The sequence below is a fragment of the Ornithodoros turicata genome, chromosome 7 (assembly GCF_037126465.1).
Source record: "Ornithodoros turicata isolate Travis chromosome 7, ASM3712646v1, whole genome shotgun sequence".
Taxonomy (NCBI): domain Eukaryota; kingdom Metazoa; phylum Arthropoda; class Arachnida; order Ixodida; family Argasidae; genus Ornithodoros; species Ornithodoros turicata.
In genome coordinates, this window is record NC_088207.1 from 22,806,970 (window position 1) to 22,827,993 (window position 21,024).

A 21,024-nucleotide genomic window follows, 5' to 3' on the forward strand; every position below is an offset into this window, starting at 1 on the left:
TCACTACTGATTAGTGAAAAAGCGCTGGGTATAGCCTACGCCGTTTTAACCAATCCGGGAGCAGAACTGTGCCATTCGGGATGGTTCTTTAAGAGCGTGTTATGCGGTAAAGTTCTGTATTAAGAGCGTATCAGTGTTGAGCGGTCTGCCTACCGGTGTCGCGGCATGTTAGTCGCGGGGGAATAGCGCGTCCTGGGCCAACTTCACAGGACACTGGGAAGTCTGCCTAGGAGGGATGGTGGTGGTGAGGGCGGTGAAAGGGCTCGCCCAGAAGAGACCTTCAATAGCAACCAGGAGTATCTCTTATCGCACTCGGGATAAAGCTTTCCACAGGAGTCATAGAAGTATCATTCTGTGTAATGGTTTCCCTTCACCGTGCTATGTGGAGAAGTTCTGTTCAAAAAGTGGCGATATAACATTCATCCGGTGTGGCTAAGCTATTCTGTGGAACCAATTCTACAATGCTTTTAGGGTCCTGGCAGCAAGAAATACTGACCTGTGCGGCACACACGCATGCCATGATGTAATGTGTATAGTGTACGAATGATCACGTGCACTACGTGGCGCCGACCCACGTAAATTAGGAATAAAGCGCTGTACATGCGCGCGTTTAATGTGTACACTTGAGCACAGGACGAAGTCGAAGGTCTTGGACTATAAAAGGAAGGAAGTTGCCTCAGGACAGAAGCCGCCGATATTTCGAACAGAGACTGTTCTTCTTCTGGACTATAAAAGATATGGGTGAAATTGAAAGCGTCACCGATGATCTCCGCTATACTCCCAGGCTTAACCCTATCAGATACACGGTTACACTTAACACTGCCTTTACTGCCCTTCGCACGTGCGGCTCTCCGAATTGTTGGAAGTATAAACGGGCAGTGCCTTCCCAATGTCAGAATTTCGATTGTTCAAAGGTCAAGGGCAGATTCCAATTTAGCCCTTAGGGTTACGTATCTTATATAGTGCATGAGGATGTGCTACAAGTTCTCTGCCGATGCACAGACCGAACGATTTGCAGATTCGTTTACAAGCCATACGGGATGTTTAGCCGAGACCGGTGCAAGGCTATTTGAATAGGTTGCGGTATGCCGGAAGGAACACTGAATCTCAGTCCTAGAACAATCTTGTGTAGAAGGGATGGGCGATTATCAGCTTGCAGGCCCGGACGTCTTGATGTGTCCTCTGTCGCCGTCCTCACCAGAGATCTGGTTGACGACAGGTGCTTTCAATTCGCATACGTCATGACCCACATCGGCAGAGTTATTGTATTCTATGAGGATTTCCCGTACTATTGGTGGCATACATCCACCTCCCCTCAAAAACATTATATACATTGAAGACTTGCCTTCGAATCGCAGTACATGAGTCATTGTTTATGTGCATGACTTGTGGCCATACACTTCATTGTGATCGCTATGGTCACAAATTCCGCTGTGATGATGTTCTGTGGGGCAAGCGTATTATTCCTTCTCTGCTGTGTGTTATATATATATATATATCTGCTGTTTTATATCATAAATTGAGGCGAAGACCTGGAAGCTGTCGTCGATCCATCGGTAAAAATTGCCGTCGTACATGCACTCGTGACTCTCTGATCATATAGATAGGGAGTATTGCTTCAACACTGAAGCTGGTGGAAATGCCTTTTGGTGGTACACACCGGACACCGACATGCACACACGAGGAAGATGAAGTACTCCTGAAGGACACAACTCACGGGAAAGTTGGAGGTCTTCTGGTTGGCAATATAAGTGCTTGCCTAAGGTATTAGCGTATAATAAGGTACGTAGAGTAGGTGCGTCTAAAACAGTTAGGAACACACTGTAGAAACACCCTGACTAGAACAAATGGGATAGGATTAGGAATGTTTGAGACATCGAGTTTTCCCCGTCTAGACGATAAGAAAATATGTAGTATATCCAACTCTTTTCCCAGCTCGCTATTATACGTACATGCTTGAGCGGTCACGACTCAGAATACGTTCGTGACTACCCCTCGTATAACGTCGTACGTTACTATTTCAGAGGAATGCAAGTGACAAGAACCTCCGTACTCAGCATGGTATGGCAACATAATAATGCTGCCACCAACGTGGCCAGTGCTCCACATTCATGTCAACCAACCCGCCCACCTAGACAGCGCCAGCGAAAGTCTTGTGCCAAGCATTATAGCAACTAACAAACTTACATTTGTAGCAGCCCGACGAGAATTATTCGGCGCAACATCCGTTTTCAGTTTGCAGACGACATGTTGGAGACAGTGTCGTCTGCTTTGAAATTATCACTTGACGGGCGCAACACCGAAGCAACTCGTAGTTAGAAAGCGCATATGATGGTTTGTTAATTGTGTCTAGGTTCAGGTATAAGCGATTAATCTATAGCCTAACATTTTGCCTTTGCTGTTTTTCTCGCACTATCTGACGTAACCTTCTGATGTCAATGTATCAATTATATCACGGTTCATCCACGGGAAAAATGAGAGGGTACAAGAGCATAAAATGACGTAATTGAAAATGCCCATGTGGAATGACGTCACCCAATGATTTCCAGGAAGTTCGGAACCCTGTTCTAACGGATCGTTTCCATTTTCGCACCAGTACAACTGTGTACGCTTCATTTCGCTGGGTGAACAGCACGTATGCTGCTGTAAGAACTTGGATGTTATAAATGTACAATGCTATGCTTGTGTTGGCTAAACTTGTGCCAGCATTTTCTCAGTACGCCGCGTTTGCGGACCCATATAATGTGCGAATTCAGTAAAACGTAGACTATACAGGGCAAGAATATATCGAAATACTAGATGACTAAGGAATTTTCAAGATGTCCTCACTGTGTTCGCGGAAATTGTAAATGTCGTGGACTGTTTTATGAGGTCTACCCCGAGTCCTGCTTGCCGCTGTACTTTTTATTGCATTGTTAATTGACGGATCTTGTACCATCGGAAAGCAGGTCAGACCAAAAAATACAGGTAACGGTAAAACGGTAACGGTAAAACAAAGCAAAGGAAAGCTACAAAAAAGTAAAATCTGATATTTCAGGCCTTCAGAACTTTTGCAAAGAACGTTTAAACTCATAGGCAAGCAACGAGGATAGCAAGTGGACTTCTGAATAGCGAACATGTAAATAGTGGATAGCGAACTGGCGAGTAGAGCACCTCAGAAGTTTTTTTTTTTTTTGGGGGGGGGGAGGGGGGAGAGGAACGGGGGGAGAATTTATGTTAGGAGTAGCAGAACAAGTCGGAAGACGTACGGGTTCATTCTCCCCTGTTTGGTTTTTCTTTTGTTTTTCTTTTTTTGTTTTTTGTCCTTGCAAACAAGCAAACAAGGACTTCACTGGCGTGCACTCCGAAAGTCACAAGTCACTTGGAAGTGAGTGTGAGAAAGTGAAGTAGTGTGGAAGTTGGTGTGTTTGCTCTCTTGCGTTACTTATACATGGTCAAGAAACGCGTCTAACCAACACGCTCTTTTTGTGCTCCCATTACTCCTGCTTTACTCTGCTTCAGTACTTCTGTCTGTACACTGAAACTGTCTACTTCTGTGCTGTGTACTTCTGTCTGCTTCAGTATACTGTACTGTTTCTGTACTTCCATGTCAGATATAAATAAGCATAAAAATACAGCAAAGAAAAATCGAGTTTGTATGCAGTTCAGGTCTCACAAACACATTCATTCATATTCACGTTCTACCCACACTAAAACCTGAAGATTATCTAGAAAGAAATGAAAAGCATCGCACACAGCACTTTTTTTTTAACACTTTTCACCGTCTAGAAAAGGCGCTTTTGCTAATAAACTATTCCTGCTACTCCGTAACTGAAAGGTGTTAGGAAAAAACCCCTTCTGAATCCTCTTTTAAACAGAAAACACCCCCACCTCGCTAAAAAAATGGTGTTTTGTACAGAGTGTGCCATTTGAAATGGTTATTTATGCAGAGTATGCCATTTCGACGAGCATTTCAGAAAATATGTCCGGTTACACACTTGTTGAGCCACAATTTCCACATTATTTTTTAAAATCCAATCCATCCTGCAATGTGCGATACCTATGCCAAAAAGGTGTGTACCATATACATTTACACCCGAAAGGTTTAACAGAATTTGCTGTGAAATTTACTGCGATCGCTTGCAGCAAAGGGTACCTGTGGAAGATGTACTTTCTCCCTATACAAAAAGAAAAGAGAGAGAGAGAGAGAAAACCTAAAGCACCGCCTTTGCAAACAACTAGAACCTACAAAGCGTCCACACTTCAGGCGACGAGGTTGCTGAAAAGACTCCACGATAATCTCAATCTCGGGCTTTTAAGCATTAAGTATTTCAGGCTTCTATGTCACCATAAACCAGCCTGCTTTCTCCCTGTATTTACATATTTTATTAGTCCGAGAAAGGAGCTATATATTATGTTGATCATTTGGAATATTATTAAATATCCTGCTTAAGGCACGCAGGATACATTAACGTGCTTTATCGTGGTTCAGAAGACGCAGCCAGAAAATCTGCGAAGTACACACCTAAAGATGACGTTCCCACCACCCGTCATGGCCAACCGTCTTGCTCTTTGCTTCGTGCAGGCAACACTAAAGCGCTATCCTGTGGAGTCCACTTCTCCGCTCGAACACTCTATAAGCGGCGAAGACAGCTCTACAGGCACACGCACTCTCCTAACCGTTCTCTCTCAGTTTTCGTTTTCTCGTCGTTGTTTTGAAATAAACTCTCCAAATCTCGTGTATTTATAGTTCATACGAGAATGGTTATTTTGTATCTTGAAAATAGATGTTCACAAAGCTATGGAATTAATTCGCTTAATATTTGGTTGTTTGCATGATTGCATAGGATCGCTTCGATTCACTGCGAATCAGCTTTGAAGGGGTGAGGGGTGTGAGGGGAGTATTTGTTGATGAATACATGACTATACGTGCATTGACAGCATTGAATGCATTCATAGCCGAACTGAATTGGGTAATCTCGGATATTTCACGGGGGAGGCAAAAAAACCTACCGCAAATGCCCCATGCTCGTCTCGCGAAAAATTGCTACCAGGCTTCAAATGTACACCTAACCTATACAACAACTATTTCTGCATTATGAAGTTAGTTTACGGGCTTGTCAATAAAGTACACAGAGAATGCTTCACACTAATTATGAAGTTGTTTTTCGTTGTTCGTTGTCCACGTTGCGCTCTCAGCTCTGTCGTCTATACCACGTTATCCGTCGTTGTATTTGCCTCTAGCATTCAGAATATGTCGCAACGATGGAAAGAAAAGCGTGTCCAACCTGACTGTCGTCGGGATAACACGTTACAAGTTGGTAATTGGTTATGTTTACTATGCATTCTAAGAATTACGGTATCGCCATGTAGTCTACAAGTATAGTCATCTGAAGACCAGACTGCAGAGTATGCACACGACAACCTAGCAGGCTGATTGTCAAAACACCATTCTGACAAGTATGCTTGCGGATGATGTCTTCTTGAAAATGCATTGCAGATAACGAAAGTGCCAATCATCTTTGGGAAAATACTGACATTTCAGACATACGCGAATACATTATACAACACCGAGGAGCTACATACTAGAGTTATTCGTGATAAATTAGATGCGTTCTAATTCAAAGCTTATATATTATTCCAGCGAGCGAACATTCAAAGCGGTTCTTCTCATGCTTCTTTACTACAACCGTCATAATCATTGTCAACGAGGTGACGATGCCCCTCCAAAAATCTGAGGCGAGGCATAGCCATGTGCAACGCAAGATGGCGCGACACATATTATAGTGTATGCAACTAAAGAAAAGCCAGACATATGCCACAGTCGTGCAAAAACATATAATCCACGTATCGAGCACACCGTATAGGTTTTACAGCCAATACGGTCCTCGCTGTCCACCGTCTGAATTGCCGTATTCCAAGGATTACTATATTCCTCATGTCACTGGCACTGTCAGTTTTTCTTTGGTTGCACACGAACCGTAGAGTCCAGCCCCGTAACCACAGCGTGCACTGATAAGGAACGGATTGCTTTCCTCTCCGGATCCGAGAAGTTAGCATAAGAGATGCGGGAACTGTGTTTTCCCTTACCGTTATTCCCGCTCATCTCGTGGCGGAGGGTCGGTCGGCAGGGCCGAAGCCGCAAGCGCCGGTGATATTCCGCGGTTCGGCCGACGCCCAAGACTGCAGCCCGTTTCCGAGCTCGAGCTCGGCACTTCCCTTCCCCATTGGATTCCATCGACCGATAGCCGTCCCCCATTGGTCGTTACGTACAGGCCCCTCCCTCGATGCGAGCGGCACGCGACGCCTGCCACGTGCGTCTCGGCGTTGGCGCGTGCGGCGCAGCGAGGGTGGGCGCACATACCGTGGGAGTGGAGAAATGAAACCGTGTGGAACGGACAAAAAAGAGAAGAGACGCCACAAACGACGCCATTTTTGAAGCCCAACGACGTCGTCATCGGCGCGCAACGTGACGGAAGGCAAGGTGATAATACGTGGTCGGAACGCAGCTGAGCCCAGCGCTCTCCTTTGCACTGAATGCTTGTGTGTGGATAAAGACTGGCTTTCCGACGTTTTTACCCTTTGCATGCATACAGGAGACGCAATATGTCAGGGCAGAAAATGGTTGTTCAAGCGTATGAAGCTGTAAACCTTATATTAGTATCTCATTATTGTTCAATTTGTCTTCCCAGTACGTGTCCCACACACTTCTCCAGGCAACCACTACGTAGTATCCATTTTAAGTCTTAATTTTCGTTAAATCTAACTCATAATAAAGACATTCCTTCTTCTCTCGCAACCCTGCACGAACGGAGCAGCCTATATATAGCTCACGAAATCTTAAATGCGCCGACTATTGATGGTCTAACTATATACTGCTGTGAAACAATCGTTTCTCGATGCACTGCATGTAACCGTTATTTAATGGGGTGGGTGCTCTGAAAGGGCAGTCACATTTTTCGTGCAATATGTGATACCTCCATCACGCACACGCTTCCTCTGCCCCCAGAGTAAAGAATTTATGCTAGAGGAACCTGCGAAAAAAATTGTGGTTACCTAGCACTGTGTACCAAAATAAATACGACCACGTAAACTTTCGCCTCCATTCATCGGTATTGCGCATAGGAAATACATGAAGACGAAAGTTTGCGTGGCCGTACTTATTTTGTTACGCAGTGGCTGGTAACCATGATTTTTTTCGTAGGTTTCTCTAGCATAAATTATTCAAAAAGGGGAAAAAAATAAAACACTGTCAAGGAGCCCGCGAAGAGGGAATCACACACGTAACATGAAAAACGGTTAGGAGCAACTAATATTTATTCGAACAAGAACTTTCGTGCAAGAGACTGCACTTCTTCAGGTGCCACCTGAAGAAGTGCAGTCTCTTGCACGAAAGTTCTTGTTCGAATAAATATTAGTTGCTCCTAACCGTTTTTCATGTTACGTGTATAAATTATTCACTGTGTGGCAGCAGAAATCTGTCTGTCAAGTAGGTATAGCGTCAAGCGCGAATATTGTGACTGACCTTTAATAGCACCCACCCTGTATATTTGCACAATATGTGTTAATATTTTGTATTGCAGTCTACAGTTGCAGTGTAAAGTGTTGCTGTCTCACGTTTATTTATTGCGCATTTTACTACAGTTCAGCAGCTGTGTTTATCTAATTCTTTATAATTTTGCTGCGTTCCTGTAACTAGTCATATACAAGGGGCTGACAGTATGACTAAATAAATCAAGAAATAAGGTTGACTGCATCTTTGGCCATTATCCCAAACGCGTTGAAATGTTATAACTAGATTGCGAAACCTCGTTTTTGACATGCTATTAAAATCTCATTCAAAGCCTTTAAATGTTTTGAGAAACTTTTTTTCTCATGTTGTGCTTACACAATTTCAGCTCACTACAAACAACAGTGCCACGATCACAGTGTGGCGAAAGGTATCACTGTGAGGTGACTGGTCATGTGACCCTATAAATACCTGGGCGGAACTACACGACAAGTGGTCCGACAAAACGATCGCTTTAAAACAAATATAGTGGTGTATGCGTGCTGAATCATCGTCGGCTGGTTTTCATCTAGATTTGGACACTATTTCACTGTGTAAATTTTCATCGCGTTGAGATCGAACAAGGAGATAGTTACCTTATTCAGTTCTACTAACTGTGTGTGTGTGTGTGGGGGGGGGGGGGGTCAGGAAAAATTAATTCATTCTACAGTTCCGGTGCATTTCTTTACATTTCCTGTTCAGAAGGTGGACTTCACTACATAACACGCTCAGCGTCAACCACTACTTTCAGAGCGTTGCCATTATCACTACCAGACTTGTGCGTAACGCGTTACTAGTAATTGCGTTACTTGTAATCAATTACCTTTTTGAGTAATTTTCCGAGTAATCAATTACTTTACTGTCAAAGTAATTTTTCGAGTAATCAATTACTTTTCTGAGTAATCGATTACTCAGTAATTGATTACTTTTCCGGCAGAGATTAGCCTATCTTTCAGATGTTCTGCCCCAAGTCAAGCCCCTGGTGCCATCAGCCTTTGTTGGGCTGTTCTACTATTGCAAGCGGAGGTCATTCTAATAACGCTCTGGAATTTCAGAGTCTCTCTCCCTAATCTCTCCCTACACCAGTGTGATGGTACCTGAAGCTTTGGCGGTTTAGTGAGTCATGGAGAAGTTCCATGCAATGCTCTTCCACAATCGGGTCAACGTCTTCCCGGGCGTACAGATTTCCTTGTCTACGTGTTTTTGTTTGTCTTGTTATTTCAGCTGTTCCGCTGTTGAACCTTTTTTTTTTTTTTTTCTGAGGCACAGAAAGACGGTTATAATTTGCGTGAATGCAGAGTAACGACCGAAGTAACGCGTTACTTTTCTACTCGTTACTCAATTACATTTGAAGTCGAGTAATTGGTAATGGTAATCAATTACTTTTTCCACAGAAGTAACGGTAACGGTAATCAATTACTTTTTTCGAGTAACGGGCACAAGTCTGATCACTACCGATTTGAAGCGAGTGCCGGAAGCACGACTTATGTGACAATTAACGTCCACGTAAAGCGCCACAACAAGGCGTACGAATTCATTTTCGACAACTCAAGAGATTGAACGATATGCTCCTGAATGGTGGTTGAGTAGCTGCTCATACCGGCTAACATGCACCAGTATGAATAGCAGACGGAGAGCTACGAGCTGAGTGGTTAGCGTGATGACCATGTCATGTCGAGACTGAGAGGTATCCAGGTTCGAATACCGGTGCCGATTTTGTGTATGTGTGTGTGTGTGCTTATGTGTTGAAAATTGTTACACGTGGAATGTGTTCTGAAAGTCGGAGCGAAGCAGTGTGTAAGTCTTACTAAACGAATTTGAGCTACATCCGGTATACGCACAAAGGATGACGAGTGTGCAGTACAGAAATACAGATACAGAACCTGTATAACTCCCTTTCACTGCCCGCGCTACATAGACCTGACTGGCCGCTAAAGCTTCGAGGATTAAAGTCTCGTTCACAGTAAAAACATACGTCAAAAGGTTATTAGCCACGTTGCCAAATCCTCTGGACGTATATAAAGTCCAAAAGTATTCCTTTTGGGCTTTGTCCAACAAGGACAGGCTTACAAAAACGAGGAGAACTACAACAACAGAGTTTCATTTCAGTTTAGCTTTGTTTCAATACCCTTTGGCCCAGTACTTTTTCTTGTAATACTCTCATTACTACGTTTAGATTTGCCCAATGGTTGTCACATTCGACGAATATTGGCAAGTTGATCTGGGATGCATGCAAAAGACTTCTCGCATGTAAATGGCTTCACGAATTACAAGTATATAATAAAGTTTGATTGAGTTGTGTGCTCTCTTTGTAGATTTTTGTGCTGACGAAATACTCCGTTCATATACTGACCGAAGTACAATTTTGTCATTGTTGTTACGACGACGAACACGGAAGAGTCGCGTCATATAGTTCATTGCGGTGTGACGGAAGCCCTTCTGGAGATATTTGCCACCAGCAAGGCAGATCGCAGTGCAACTATACACAAGGCGGCACTGCTGGATAATACATCGGAAAGTGCACAGTGGCAGAGCAGACTCTATGTAGTTCAAAACGTACGCCCGTGTTTATTACAGCAGCGATGCCCCTTTCACATATTGATAGCTACACTCTCAGAAAAAAGGGTGGAGCAGTTATACCTTTCAGGAGGTAATATTTGTCGCATATGTTGTGCCTAAAAGGGTGCAAAGTTCTACCTGCTACCTCACTCTCTGCCACGAATGATAGGGTAACCACCTTCTGATTCGGTAAACGAGGGGGGCGTACGCCTTTTTGTAGCAATTTGGATATATGATAATTGCTTTTACCACCCTTTTACACCCTTTATCAGACGCTATGTTGACCTAGGTGGTAACTATAGAAGTTACCACCTTTTTACATCCTTTATTCTGAGAGTGATACATCTCCATCTCTCTCACGCACTGATATACAAGTACATATAATAACCTTCGTGCAAATCCTGCAATAAACAAAGTACATATGGTATACACGATGTACGTAGCGTGAGCTCCACCATTTCGGTTTGAGGAGAAAGCTGTTAATCTTGTTTTCTGCAGAGGATACCTTTCATTTATACACAATTAAAATCAGTTGGTGTGCCGTCCATTTAACTTTGCGTATGTACGAGTTAGCGCGCGGTCAGAAATATATGGAGTAATGAATTACCATTTCACCAGCAATGCTGAACATTGTTCATTCATTGAGTTGAAAATTTATGCAAAAATTAGGCAGCAACCGCGAATTGTACCTGGTATACATGCAAGAAAGTTTCCCAATCTGGCTTTTCCAGTCATTTTTGTCGGTAACCAGAATACCAAGAAGGAGTCCAAGTATAGTTATGAATTAACACCAACGCATTTTACGCTGCTGTTTATCTGATGTGTGTTTGCTCATTTACGAGTATAGATTATGCATACTATACTATGATTTGTCCGCGAAGTCATTCATACGCTAAAATTTCGCAGGAGCATTAATCACTATCATCAGTGACATACAACAAAGTAAAAGCTGAATCCCGTCCCTCTATAGTACGTACACTCTTGAAACACCATACGTGTCTCTGCTAGAAACCTCTGGGAAAGCGTAATTGCCAAAGTAGTCTCGTTACTTGACGAAAGTAGTTGCATTAGTAATGAGTAATATTTATTGAATTAATTTACGAGACTGTAATAAGAGGTGGTAATGCATTACAAAATAGAAGTAACTTCCGCTGGTGCATGACTGCATGTACACGACGGTCTTCAAGTACTACACGTTTCTAACAGAAAACATGTCGTGAGCGCCCAAATGCGAGTCCACAAAAAAAAAATAAAAAATAAGGTGCTGAAAATATCTGTTTTTTAGAGACTACTCATTAATTCCGAAAGACACGTATGCATTAAAATTTTTAAAGACAACTTATCCACAGGCAACCAAGGCACATATGTACCTCTGCGGGTTGCAGGAATAGTCCCAGAGAATAAGAGACAAATAAATAAGAGATATAAGAGAAAATAAGAGAAATGTGTACTGTATCAATGGATGCAACCTATTCCTATGTGTGATTTTGTGGCGTAGCTCTGCTATCATCTCTTACAAATATCGGGGCGGGCAGCATATTTCGACCACTTTTTCTTATTTGAGTTTGGTATACTTGCAAGTGGTCACAGTTTGTTTTTCTGTTGTTCGCGTGTGTGTTTTAGCTATTATGCGAGGTTCACTTTCTGGATGGTGTTCCGGAATTTCTATCATGCACTTTCAATTTCTTTACAACTGTTCATCTAATGTCCTTATTTCTTTTCCCTTAGCATACTGATTCAAGCACAATCGTGTAGCTAGCATCCATGTTGATGAAGCCTCCACTCCATTTTTTGTTTTTCTTTTCTATTTCTATCAAATCTCTTTACGTGTTATTGCCATCCAGGAAAATTCAGCAGAATGCGTTTGGGGGAGACTAGCAGTTCTTTTAATACATATCTCTCCACTGTAAAAGGAGGAGTGGTGATGCGCTCGCTTGGGCCTTCTGTAAAGTCGGCCCACCACAGTGCTCTTAAAACGCAGCTTCATCACAGTCAAGGTGGTGATGAACTCTGATTTGAGAAGGACCAGCGTCTTTCTGAGGCCTGTGTATCAGCGTATCGGCCAGAAATGGGACGTACAAACATTTCAGACGTAGCCCAAGAAACAGCAAAACGTGTAAGTACATCATAACATAACGTCAACCATCGGAAACTGAAATGTCTGGAATCCACATTGTTGGAACCTTACTATTCTGCTCGAAGCACTAGAAAATCGAGCCATTCGTTTCATCGCTATAGCGCTTACACATCCCCGTCTGGAACATCATGACGTCTCTAGATCGATATTTATTGGCCCTGTTCAACGCAGTGAAACGACGGCTATACGGAGGTTCCTTAGAAAGACAGAACTCATTGACAAGCTATGATGACTCCACCAACAGTGGAAAAATTTATGATTGCGCATCAGGCTGTTTCTTTCTTTATTTATTTATTTTTTTTTCAAAAGGACTACCGAGCCGCCTCATGTATATAGCAAACTTTTCTCTCGTTCCTCTGCATTTTACATATCCCCTCCCCTTCAAGGATTTTATCTCTTAAGCTTACTGTCGCCTACGCTTCCTGTCGCTGACGTAATACATCTACATTGGGCTTTGGTTATCTTTTCAATTTATATTATTATCTCCGCATTCTTCCTAAGTGCTCGTGGTCTGCCTAATATGTTTCCCCCAGAGCGCACCACTTTTTGAAAATCCACCGCCTTCCTTGCAGGCTCCAGCAATAATTTTATTTATTATTTTATTGTTATTTTTTATTGTATTATTATATATAGTTTTATTATTTTTATTTGATTTATTTATTTATTTATTGCAGCACTTGGTCACCACACTGCTGTCTACCGAGTATGGAACAACGCTCTCGCAAATTACACTTGTCTGTAAAGTGAACTACCATCTGTTTTGACACGTATTCGAAATAAATAAATAATGCGTTATAGGTCCCAAAAGTTTGCGGAGTATAATGACTGTGCTGCGTGCGGTTGGCATTCCCTATAGAACGAGTCTCCGCTAACACGAGGGCCTATACCGTCTATGCAACTGACCATTAAATGAGACGTCATGCGTGACAGTAGTGCATCGGTCATCTTCAAAAGAAGTCACCGTTGCTTTTTTTTTTTTTTCGAGAATGCCTCCTCTGTTCATCCCGTGGTCTTCAGAGACGTTCTTCCTTCACATGTCTCTCGTGCATGCATTGTACGCATAGGAGGGGGATCGACTTGGTCATCCCCTGTCAACGGTGGCTATTGTATGGGCCTTCTCGATGGCTTTTTGAACACTCCACAACTGATCGAGCCTGACGGAGCGAATGCGCGGAGCCCAGAAAAAGAAAGAAAGAAAGAAAGAAATATAGGTCTGTGGAGGACTCGGAGCTCCGCATTCTTGGAAACAGAACCTCACCGCTGAGTAAGTTCTGTGCCAACTATCATCCCGAGTGACATCGTTCTTTCTCTCCTCCGATTTGATGAACGACGGAAAGCGTACGGCTGTTTGTGACACGTACTCGTACCACTACTAGATTACTACTACTAGATTATAGCGACCATGTCATAATCGGCAACCCCTTTATGAGGAGCCCATCCGCATGATCCTCCTTGATCTAGGGGCGCTATACTGAACGGCCCGCGAGACCTGCATAATGATTGGACAATGGAAATTTGAATTTTGAAAACGCAGAAGCGTTCGTACGACTACCGTAGCAGACAGCACATCCGGCACCGGGATTCGAACCCGGGTACCTCCCAGTCTGGGGTTTTTCCTGGGTTTTCCTCAGACGCACTCAGACATATGTCGGCACAGTTCCCTTAGAAGTCGGCCCAGGACGCACATTCCCCCAGGGCGTCAGTCGTGACGTTGCCCACATACGTGAGGCCGGCAACGGCAAGCCCCTTCACCACCACCACCACCACCACCGTAGCAGACGACAGCAACAGCTCATTTGAAAACGCGTAGACTGACGATGATAATCAACTTCAGACAGAAGCATCTCCCGTGGGACATTCACCGCTTCTACGAAAATACTAAGGTAATCTGAAATACAAATTGTGCAGAAATTGAGGAAGCAGTAACCGGGCCGATGAGTAGCGCCACCGCTATCGCTTCCAAATGCGGCGCTGGGAAGGGGTGCTTATGACATGGTCGTTATAATCAAATAGATCGTGAACGTCACTGAACGGTCAGCGTGCTGACCATGTCACGTCGAGACTGGGTGATAACCAGGTTCGAATCCTGGTGTCGTCTGTGCTGTCTGGGGTTTCTCTTAGCTTTTTTTTCTCAGAACCCGGCGCGCGCTTTTTTGTGACACTTACGCAGTTATGATAATTGTCACAAAAAGGCGTACGCTACCCGTTTTCAACAAATCGGCGGAGACAACGATGTCCTTAGGGATTATGGTTGGCTAGCAACGTGCTACGCGTTGAAGTTCTGTTTTAAGAATGTGCGGGGACGCAATCTTCCTTTCTATCACACTCTAAAAAACAGAATTCACCACATAGTACGCTCTTAGCCAGTCACCATCCCGAATGAGATCGTTCTGCCCCCTGGTTCGTTAACAACGGGAGCCGTACGCCTTTTTGGAACACTTACGCAGTTCCGAAAAAGGCGTACACCCGGTATTTTCCACAAATCAGGAGTGATAAAGGTACCATGGTAATGGTTGGCTTCACCGTGTTATGCGGAGAAGTTCTGTTTTTAGACAGCAGGTGAGAAATCGAAAATGATCGATCACGAAATACGTCAGCACACACTGCACCCTTAAAAATGAACTTCACCACATAGCACTCTCCTAGCCAACCATCAGCGCGAGTGACATCATTCTTTCCCCTGATTTGATGAAAACCGGGGGCGTACGTCATTTTTGTGGCATTATGCTGTTCATAATTGCCACAAAAATCGAGTACTCCCCACGTTTTCACCAAATCAAGGGAGAGAACGTTGTCATACGGGATGATGGTTGGCTAGGAGAGTGCTATGCGTTGAAGCCCTGTTTTTAGAGTGAACCATCATCCCGAATGACATCGTTCTCGCCCCTGGTTTGTTCAAAATGGGTAGGCGTACACCTTTTTTGTTCCGATTATGTACTGCATAAGCGGTACAAAAAAGGCGTACGCCCGCTGTTTTTAACTAATCATGGGCGAGAACGATGTCATTCGGGGTGATGGCTGGCTACACTCTTAAAAATGAGTTTCACCGCATAGCACGCTCCTAGCCAACCATCATCTCGAATGATATTATTATCTGCCCCGATTTGTTGAAAACGGGAGGCGTACGCCTTTTTTGTGACACTTATGCTGTTCATAATTGTCACAAAAAAGGCGTACGCCTCCCGTTTTCAACAAATCAGGGCAGATAACGATATCATTCGAGATAATGGTTGGCTAGGAGCGTGCCATGCGGTGAAACTCATTTTTAAGAGTGTAGCCAGCCATCACCCCGAATGACATCGTTCTCGCCCATGATTAGTTAAAAACAGCGGGCGTACGCCTTTTTTGTACCGCTTATGCAGTACATAATCGGAACAAAAAAGGTGTACGCCTACCCATTGTGGCCACTGTCAACAACCCGAAACAATCGAACATATCCTGCGAGACTGCCAAGCATACCATTCTGCGCGCGAAACACATCTCCCTCGCTCCACCTCGGGCTCGCTAGCAGACATCCTCTACCCCGCTGGTTCTTCTGCCGAACGTTCCGCCAAAGCAAGAAACCTCATTCTCTTCCTGCTGAAGACAGGCCTTGCTGATCGACCCATCTAATACTGTACTCTCCCCGATGAACTCGTGCACCTCACCGCATCCCCATCCTTCAACCTCCTCTATCCTCCATCCGTCCGTCCTTCCTTTGTATTTTGTTTTGCTATGCGTTTTCCTTTTCTTTTTTTGGCTATAGTCGTGACGACGCCCACTTCTGTGTGGCCAACAACGGCGAGCCTATCCTGCCATCACCCCCCCCCCCCCTCATTTTTAAGAGTGTAGGAGCGCGCTATAAGGTGCAGGTCGTTTTTTAAAAATGTGTGTCTAATGATATCTGAAGACCATAGTTCCTGCGGTATCGCGGTACGGTTGTTGAGGCACTACATAGAATATAGAACGTACATATAGAGCGTATTGAAGTATCGGTTACCGCAACAAAGAATACAGTGGCGACGGTATACGAACACATTCGAACGCGCCTTGTGGGCCCTATTCGCTTCTAGCATTCATGTTGGTTATTTATGGCGAGGGGTGTGTTCGTGCGATGCTCGTGCGCGCAACACAATGCAGCACTTCCAGCCAACCGGCACCCCTTCGCCATAAATATTCTGCTGTTCATTCAAGATGTCGTCGAGCCTGATTTCCATTCTCCGCTGAAAAGGCGCAGGAATATGCATTTTGTGGCGAGTTATCGTGCGTGGCTAATGAGCTGCTTCTTTGCCATACTCTTAATTCGTAGAGTCAAGTTGTGTTGGAATGTTGGCACGGATTAGTGTTTCGGAGGAATTGTGACGCGTGTTTCTAATCTTTCTGTGTTTCTAATTTCCAAAGTTTGTGCAAAACAGAAGACACGTGCTAGACAAGATGGCCGAAAACGACGGGAGCGCGCACATTGAACAGCGAATTGTCATGAGGTTTCTTGTGAATGAAGGCGTAAAGTCATCGGAAATTCACAGAAGACTTCAGGCTCAGTATGGCCACGATACACTTAGCCGCAGCAAAGCGTTTGAGTGGTGCAAACGGTTCCGAGACGGCCGTACATCAGTGCAGGACGATCCCGGCCGGGGCGGCTCAGAGCCCAGTGTCAGAGTTCCTGAGAACGTCCAACTTGTGGATCTTTTGGAACTTGTGGATCGTCAATGACCGACGGATAACATATCTCGAACTGGCTCGATAGACGGACCTTTCTGTGGGAACGTTGAACACTATCGTTCATGAACACATCCAGTTTCGGAAAGCCGGGCCTCCTCACCAAAGGAGTCCTCCTCCTACAGGACAATGCACGCCCGCATACCGCGCATCTCACGACACGCACCTTACAGGAACTTGGCTGGGAGTTGCTGCCACATCCCCCTTACAGTCCAGACCTCGCCCCCAGCGATTTCCGTCTCTTCGGGCCACTGAAGGCGTTCCTTGGGGGCCGCCACTTCAGCTACGACTACGACGTCAAGAATGCGGTCCGATCATGCCTGTTACGCGTCGGTAAGGATTTCTACGCTGCTCGCATCCAAGCCCTCGTGAAACGCTGGGACAAGTGCATTAGAGCAGCTGGAGATTACGTTGAAAAATAAAACTAATTTCTCGCCTGTAAATTCATTTTACTTTTGCGAAAAATGAAAAGTCCCGGTTTGACTTGAACGCCCCTCGTATTATAGGCTAGATAACGAACAGGCTTTTTCGATAATGAATGTCTAACGACGTCCTGGAATGTACACTCTTAAAAATGAACTTCACCACATAGCATGCTCCTAGCCAAACATCATTTCGAGTGATATCGTTATCTGCCCTGATTTGTCGAAAACGGGAGGCGTACACCTTTCTTGTGACACTTATGCTGTTCATAATTGTCACAAAAAGGCGTACGGCTCCATCCGAGATGATGGTTAGCTAGGAGCGTGCTATGCGGTGAAGTTCATCTTTGAGAGTGTAGATGCTGGCAGGTATTTCAGGAAGTGGGTCTTGCTCAACGACCTCTACACTCTAAAAACAGAACTTCACCGCACAGCACGCTGCGCGCCAACCATTGTCACGAATGATAGTGTTATCGCTGGTGACTGGAAGACAGAGGGGGGCGTACGCCTTTTTGTGGCAATTTCCATATATCCAAATTGCCACAAAAAGGCGTACGGCCCCCTCTATCTCCGAATCAGAAGCGATAACCCTATCATTCGTGGCAATGGTTGGCGCAAAGCGCGGTATGCGGTGAAGTTCCGTTTTTGGAGTGTAGTCCTTTGCACTCGCCGACGGACTCACTTTTTTCTATCGTCACGATGTCCACTTATGTGTGGCCCACAACGGCGAGCCGATTAAGAACGTTACCCCTCGCCCCCCTGTGGATGGTGGTGGTGTTGCCACTCTCGTCACCACCACCACCACCTCCACCCACCATCTGTTTAAAGAGCGCGTGGGAGACAGGACACGAGACTTGCGTCTCCAGCTGAAGACCTCGGCCTGCTTCTTCGCACTCGTTCACCAATCGAGTTACTTGCGTTCGCACGACTCTTCGCCGCTTTTTGATTTTGATCCCGAAGATTTTGGCGCCGAAACCCAGGACAGGCATGTTCCGAATGATAAATAAATTCTGCATGTTCCCAAAAACTTTGAATTATACTCTTGCATATGCTGCTACATGCCGAAAATGCCGGTACCTGATTGCGAGAACCATCATCATCATTATCATTCATTCATCATCATGTAGTTATGGCTGGACATGCATTTTTTTCTTTTCTTTTTTCGCTTGTCTTTTTTATCGCAATTATTGCTGTTATAATTATATGATAATTATATTTTTTACTGTATACATTTCCAGCTTTGTAACTTCACAGAGTAAAACAAAATAAATAAATAAAATGCATACCAGCAAACCACACGAGCTTACCGCGAGCGGTAGTGGAGATGATATATGGTCGATTTCGTGGAAAGCGCCCAGAGAGAGAGAGAGAGAGAGAAAAAAAAATGTTTCGTCAAAGGGGCTATTTGGGATGAATAGGTAAGGCGTGCACTTCCGGCATTTTACCCGGTCCCGAAAAATGAAAAGAACTGAACGCAGTTCTTGTGAACACTCCCATTAGCAGCCGTGTAGACGTGGCGGAAGGGCACGGAAGAATTTCCGGTCCAGCTCTTTCAACTCGGACACTCACTCCTTTTCCGTTTTACTTTGCAGCAAAGAGGGCCTCAACAGAGGAAGAGGACCAAAAGAAAAAAACACTTTGACGGCCGTTCATATGATTGAGACTTCTATCGTGGGCGAGAGGGCATGCTGTTGAATCCCGAACTTGGCCAGTAGAAGTTGGATAAAGCAAAAAACTTTGCTTCCGCCTTGATATTTTCTCGTTAGCGCCTCCTAACATAACGACTTTCTGAAACGTTAAGGTTATGCACTCTAAGGAGGAAAAACAAATGACTAAATCGGGGTGTAATGTCACCTTCTATAATCCCCCAGATTTGAATTGGTCCCTAATTTGGTCGCCTGACTTCGATAATTACCGTTCTGCACTACAGATAAACCCCGAACACCGCATAAACTTCCGTGCACTTAGTGCTGAGAGGAACTAACTCATGTGGCAATACATCAAAATGACTAAAATAACTCCTTTTTCCCCTTAAAAAAAGTGCGTCTGGTTTCGGTGTATTAACTTGAAGATATCGTGTTAGCGCTTCCTTATCGCCTCGTGTCCAGCTAAACTACAGCTAGTAGTTATTGAAGTAGTCGCAATAAAGTACGCGAAAGTATCAGTTCAAAGTTAAATGCATAATAACACATGGGTACATGTTAGGCATCTAGCCGAGCAAACACATAATTTTGCTGTTAATTAACTTTCAATGTGCATCTGTTGGCTGCCTACGTGAAGGACACGTTAGAAGAACGACATACGCTTTTGGATCCCTCAATGGGGATTACGGTATATACTTTCTAGGTCGTCCGGAGCCAGCGTCCCTTTCAAACCATCGGAACGTCCGGAGTCGTGGAAAGCGGGTCAGCCGGACCAGTATGCCTTTGTTACCCACTTCGGAGAAAGCTATGTTTGAAAGTGAAAGTTTTCCATATCAGCTCATGTTCACGTGTAAACCTTGACGTCAGTTTGTCATTATCTGATTGGTGAAGGAGGTGTGGCCTTTCCGTTAAAAGGCGACGCTTCTTGATCATTGGGGTTGATTGTCGGTTGAAGACGTGCCATCATATGTTGTAAATAAATGTAAATAGTTGTTTGTCTGTTGACTTCGCCTGTGAGTCTGTTCTTCAAGCAAGGTGTCGGTACAATCCGGGATTTGGGCCGCCGAATGTCTCATCATTGCTAGGCCCACCCCGAGGAGGAACATAACTGTACAGTAGAACTCTTCAGCAAATTTCATATTTACTTATCAACCTATCTTCATCAAGATGTCTGACTACGTGTAAATGTACTCCAATTACTATGGTTGGAGCCATATAGCCATGGAAGTTCTTCACTATAGTTAATTATAAGGTGTCCGATTGAGAACTGTCATCTGGTCGGGTTCTGCACCGTTCCATATATTTTTGTCCTGCACCAGAATTCGTCAAAATTACGAATAACAAGTGTCCAGAGCAACGCAATAGTAATTGGAAAAATCCCTTATCACGGTGAATAATGTTTAGGCGTCCTATTCCTTGTCAGTTAGACGAGCGTGTTATTAATTAATAAGCACCGTTTTTTTAGTTTTTGTAAGTAAGTTTCTGATTCCTTGTTCCTACTTTTCTCAGGAAAGCCTCTCCTCAAATCCGCTTCCTCTCTTTCTTCTCTTTCATCGAACAAGAAGCGCACCCTTACCGATCTGGTTGCCATGGAGATTTGCGCAAAAGGCATCAAGTAGAATAGTGGTGGGTCGAACACCATACCCGACCCTTTCCCTCTTAGGGGCTGCAGTTCCTTCTTTCCCTTCAAGCCGCAAGAAGTGAACAGGTTTTCCACCACCACTACTCACTGCTTGCATCTAGACAGGAAGTGCGTCTTCCACCACGAGCTTATACCTTGCTCCAGAATGCCGCACGCCATGCCCGGATGTACGATGTGTCTTCAAATCGCCATCGGTAGATATGTATCGCTGGATATGTGTCGGCTACGCGGTGTGCAACTGTGCATCTACTGAAGTTCTCCGTGGTGTGATTTTTTTTTTTCTTTTTACAAGTAGCCTGTGGTGGTTTCACTTATTATCGCCTATGTAGTGTTATGTCCGGATATGAACTTTAAAGATATCTGTACACTTCGACGTCTCGCGGTATGCAGTAGAC

At 44.4% G+C, this 21,024-nt stretch overlaps 1 protein-coding gene across 1 annotated transcript in view; it reads right to left on the reverse strand.

The window, feature by feature from the left end:
* Positions 1-6,155, reverse strand: part of LOC135400341 (protein lin-28 homolog) — a 139,361-nt gene extending 133,206 nt beyond the window's left edge. The window contains exon 1 of the mRNA XM_064632175.1: positions 6,070-6,155. Within this exon, the coding sequence (XP_064488245.1) occupies positions 6,070-6,085 (16 nt within the window). The 5' untranslated portion in view covers positions 6,086-6,155. The remainder of the gene's footprint in view (positions 1-6,069) is intronic.
* Between the last annotated feature and the right edge of the window lie 14,869 nt (positions 6,156-21,024).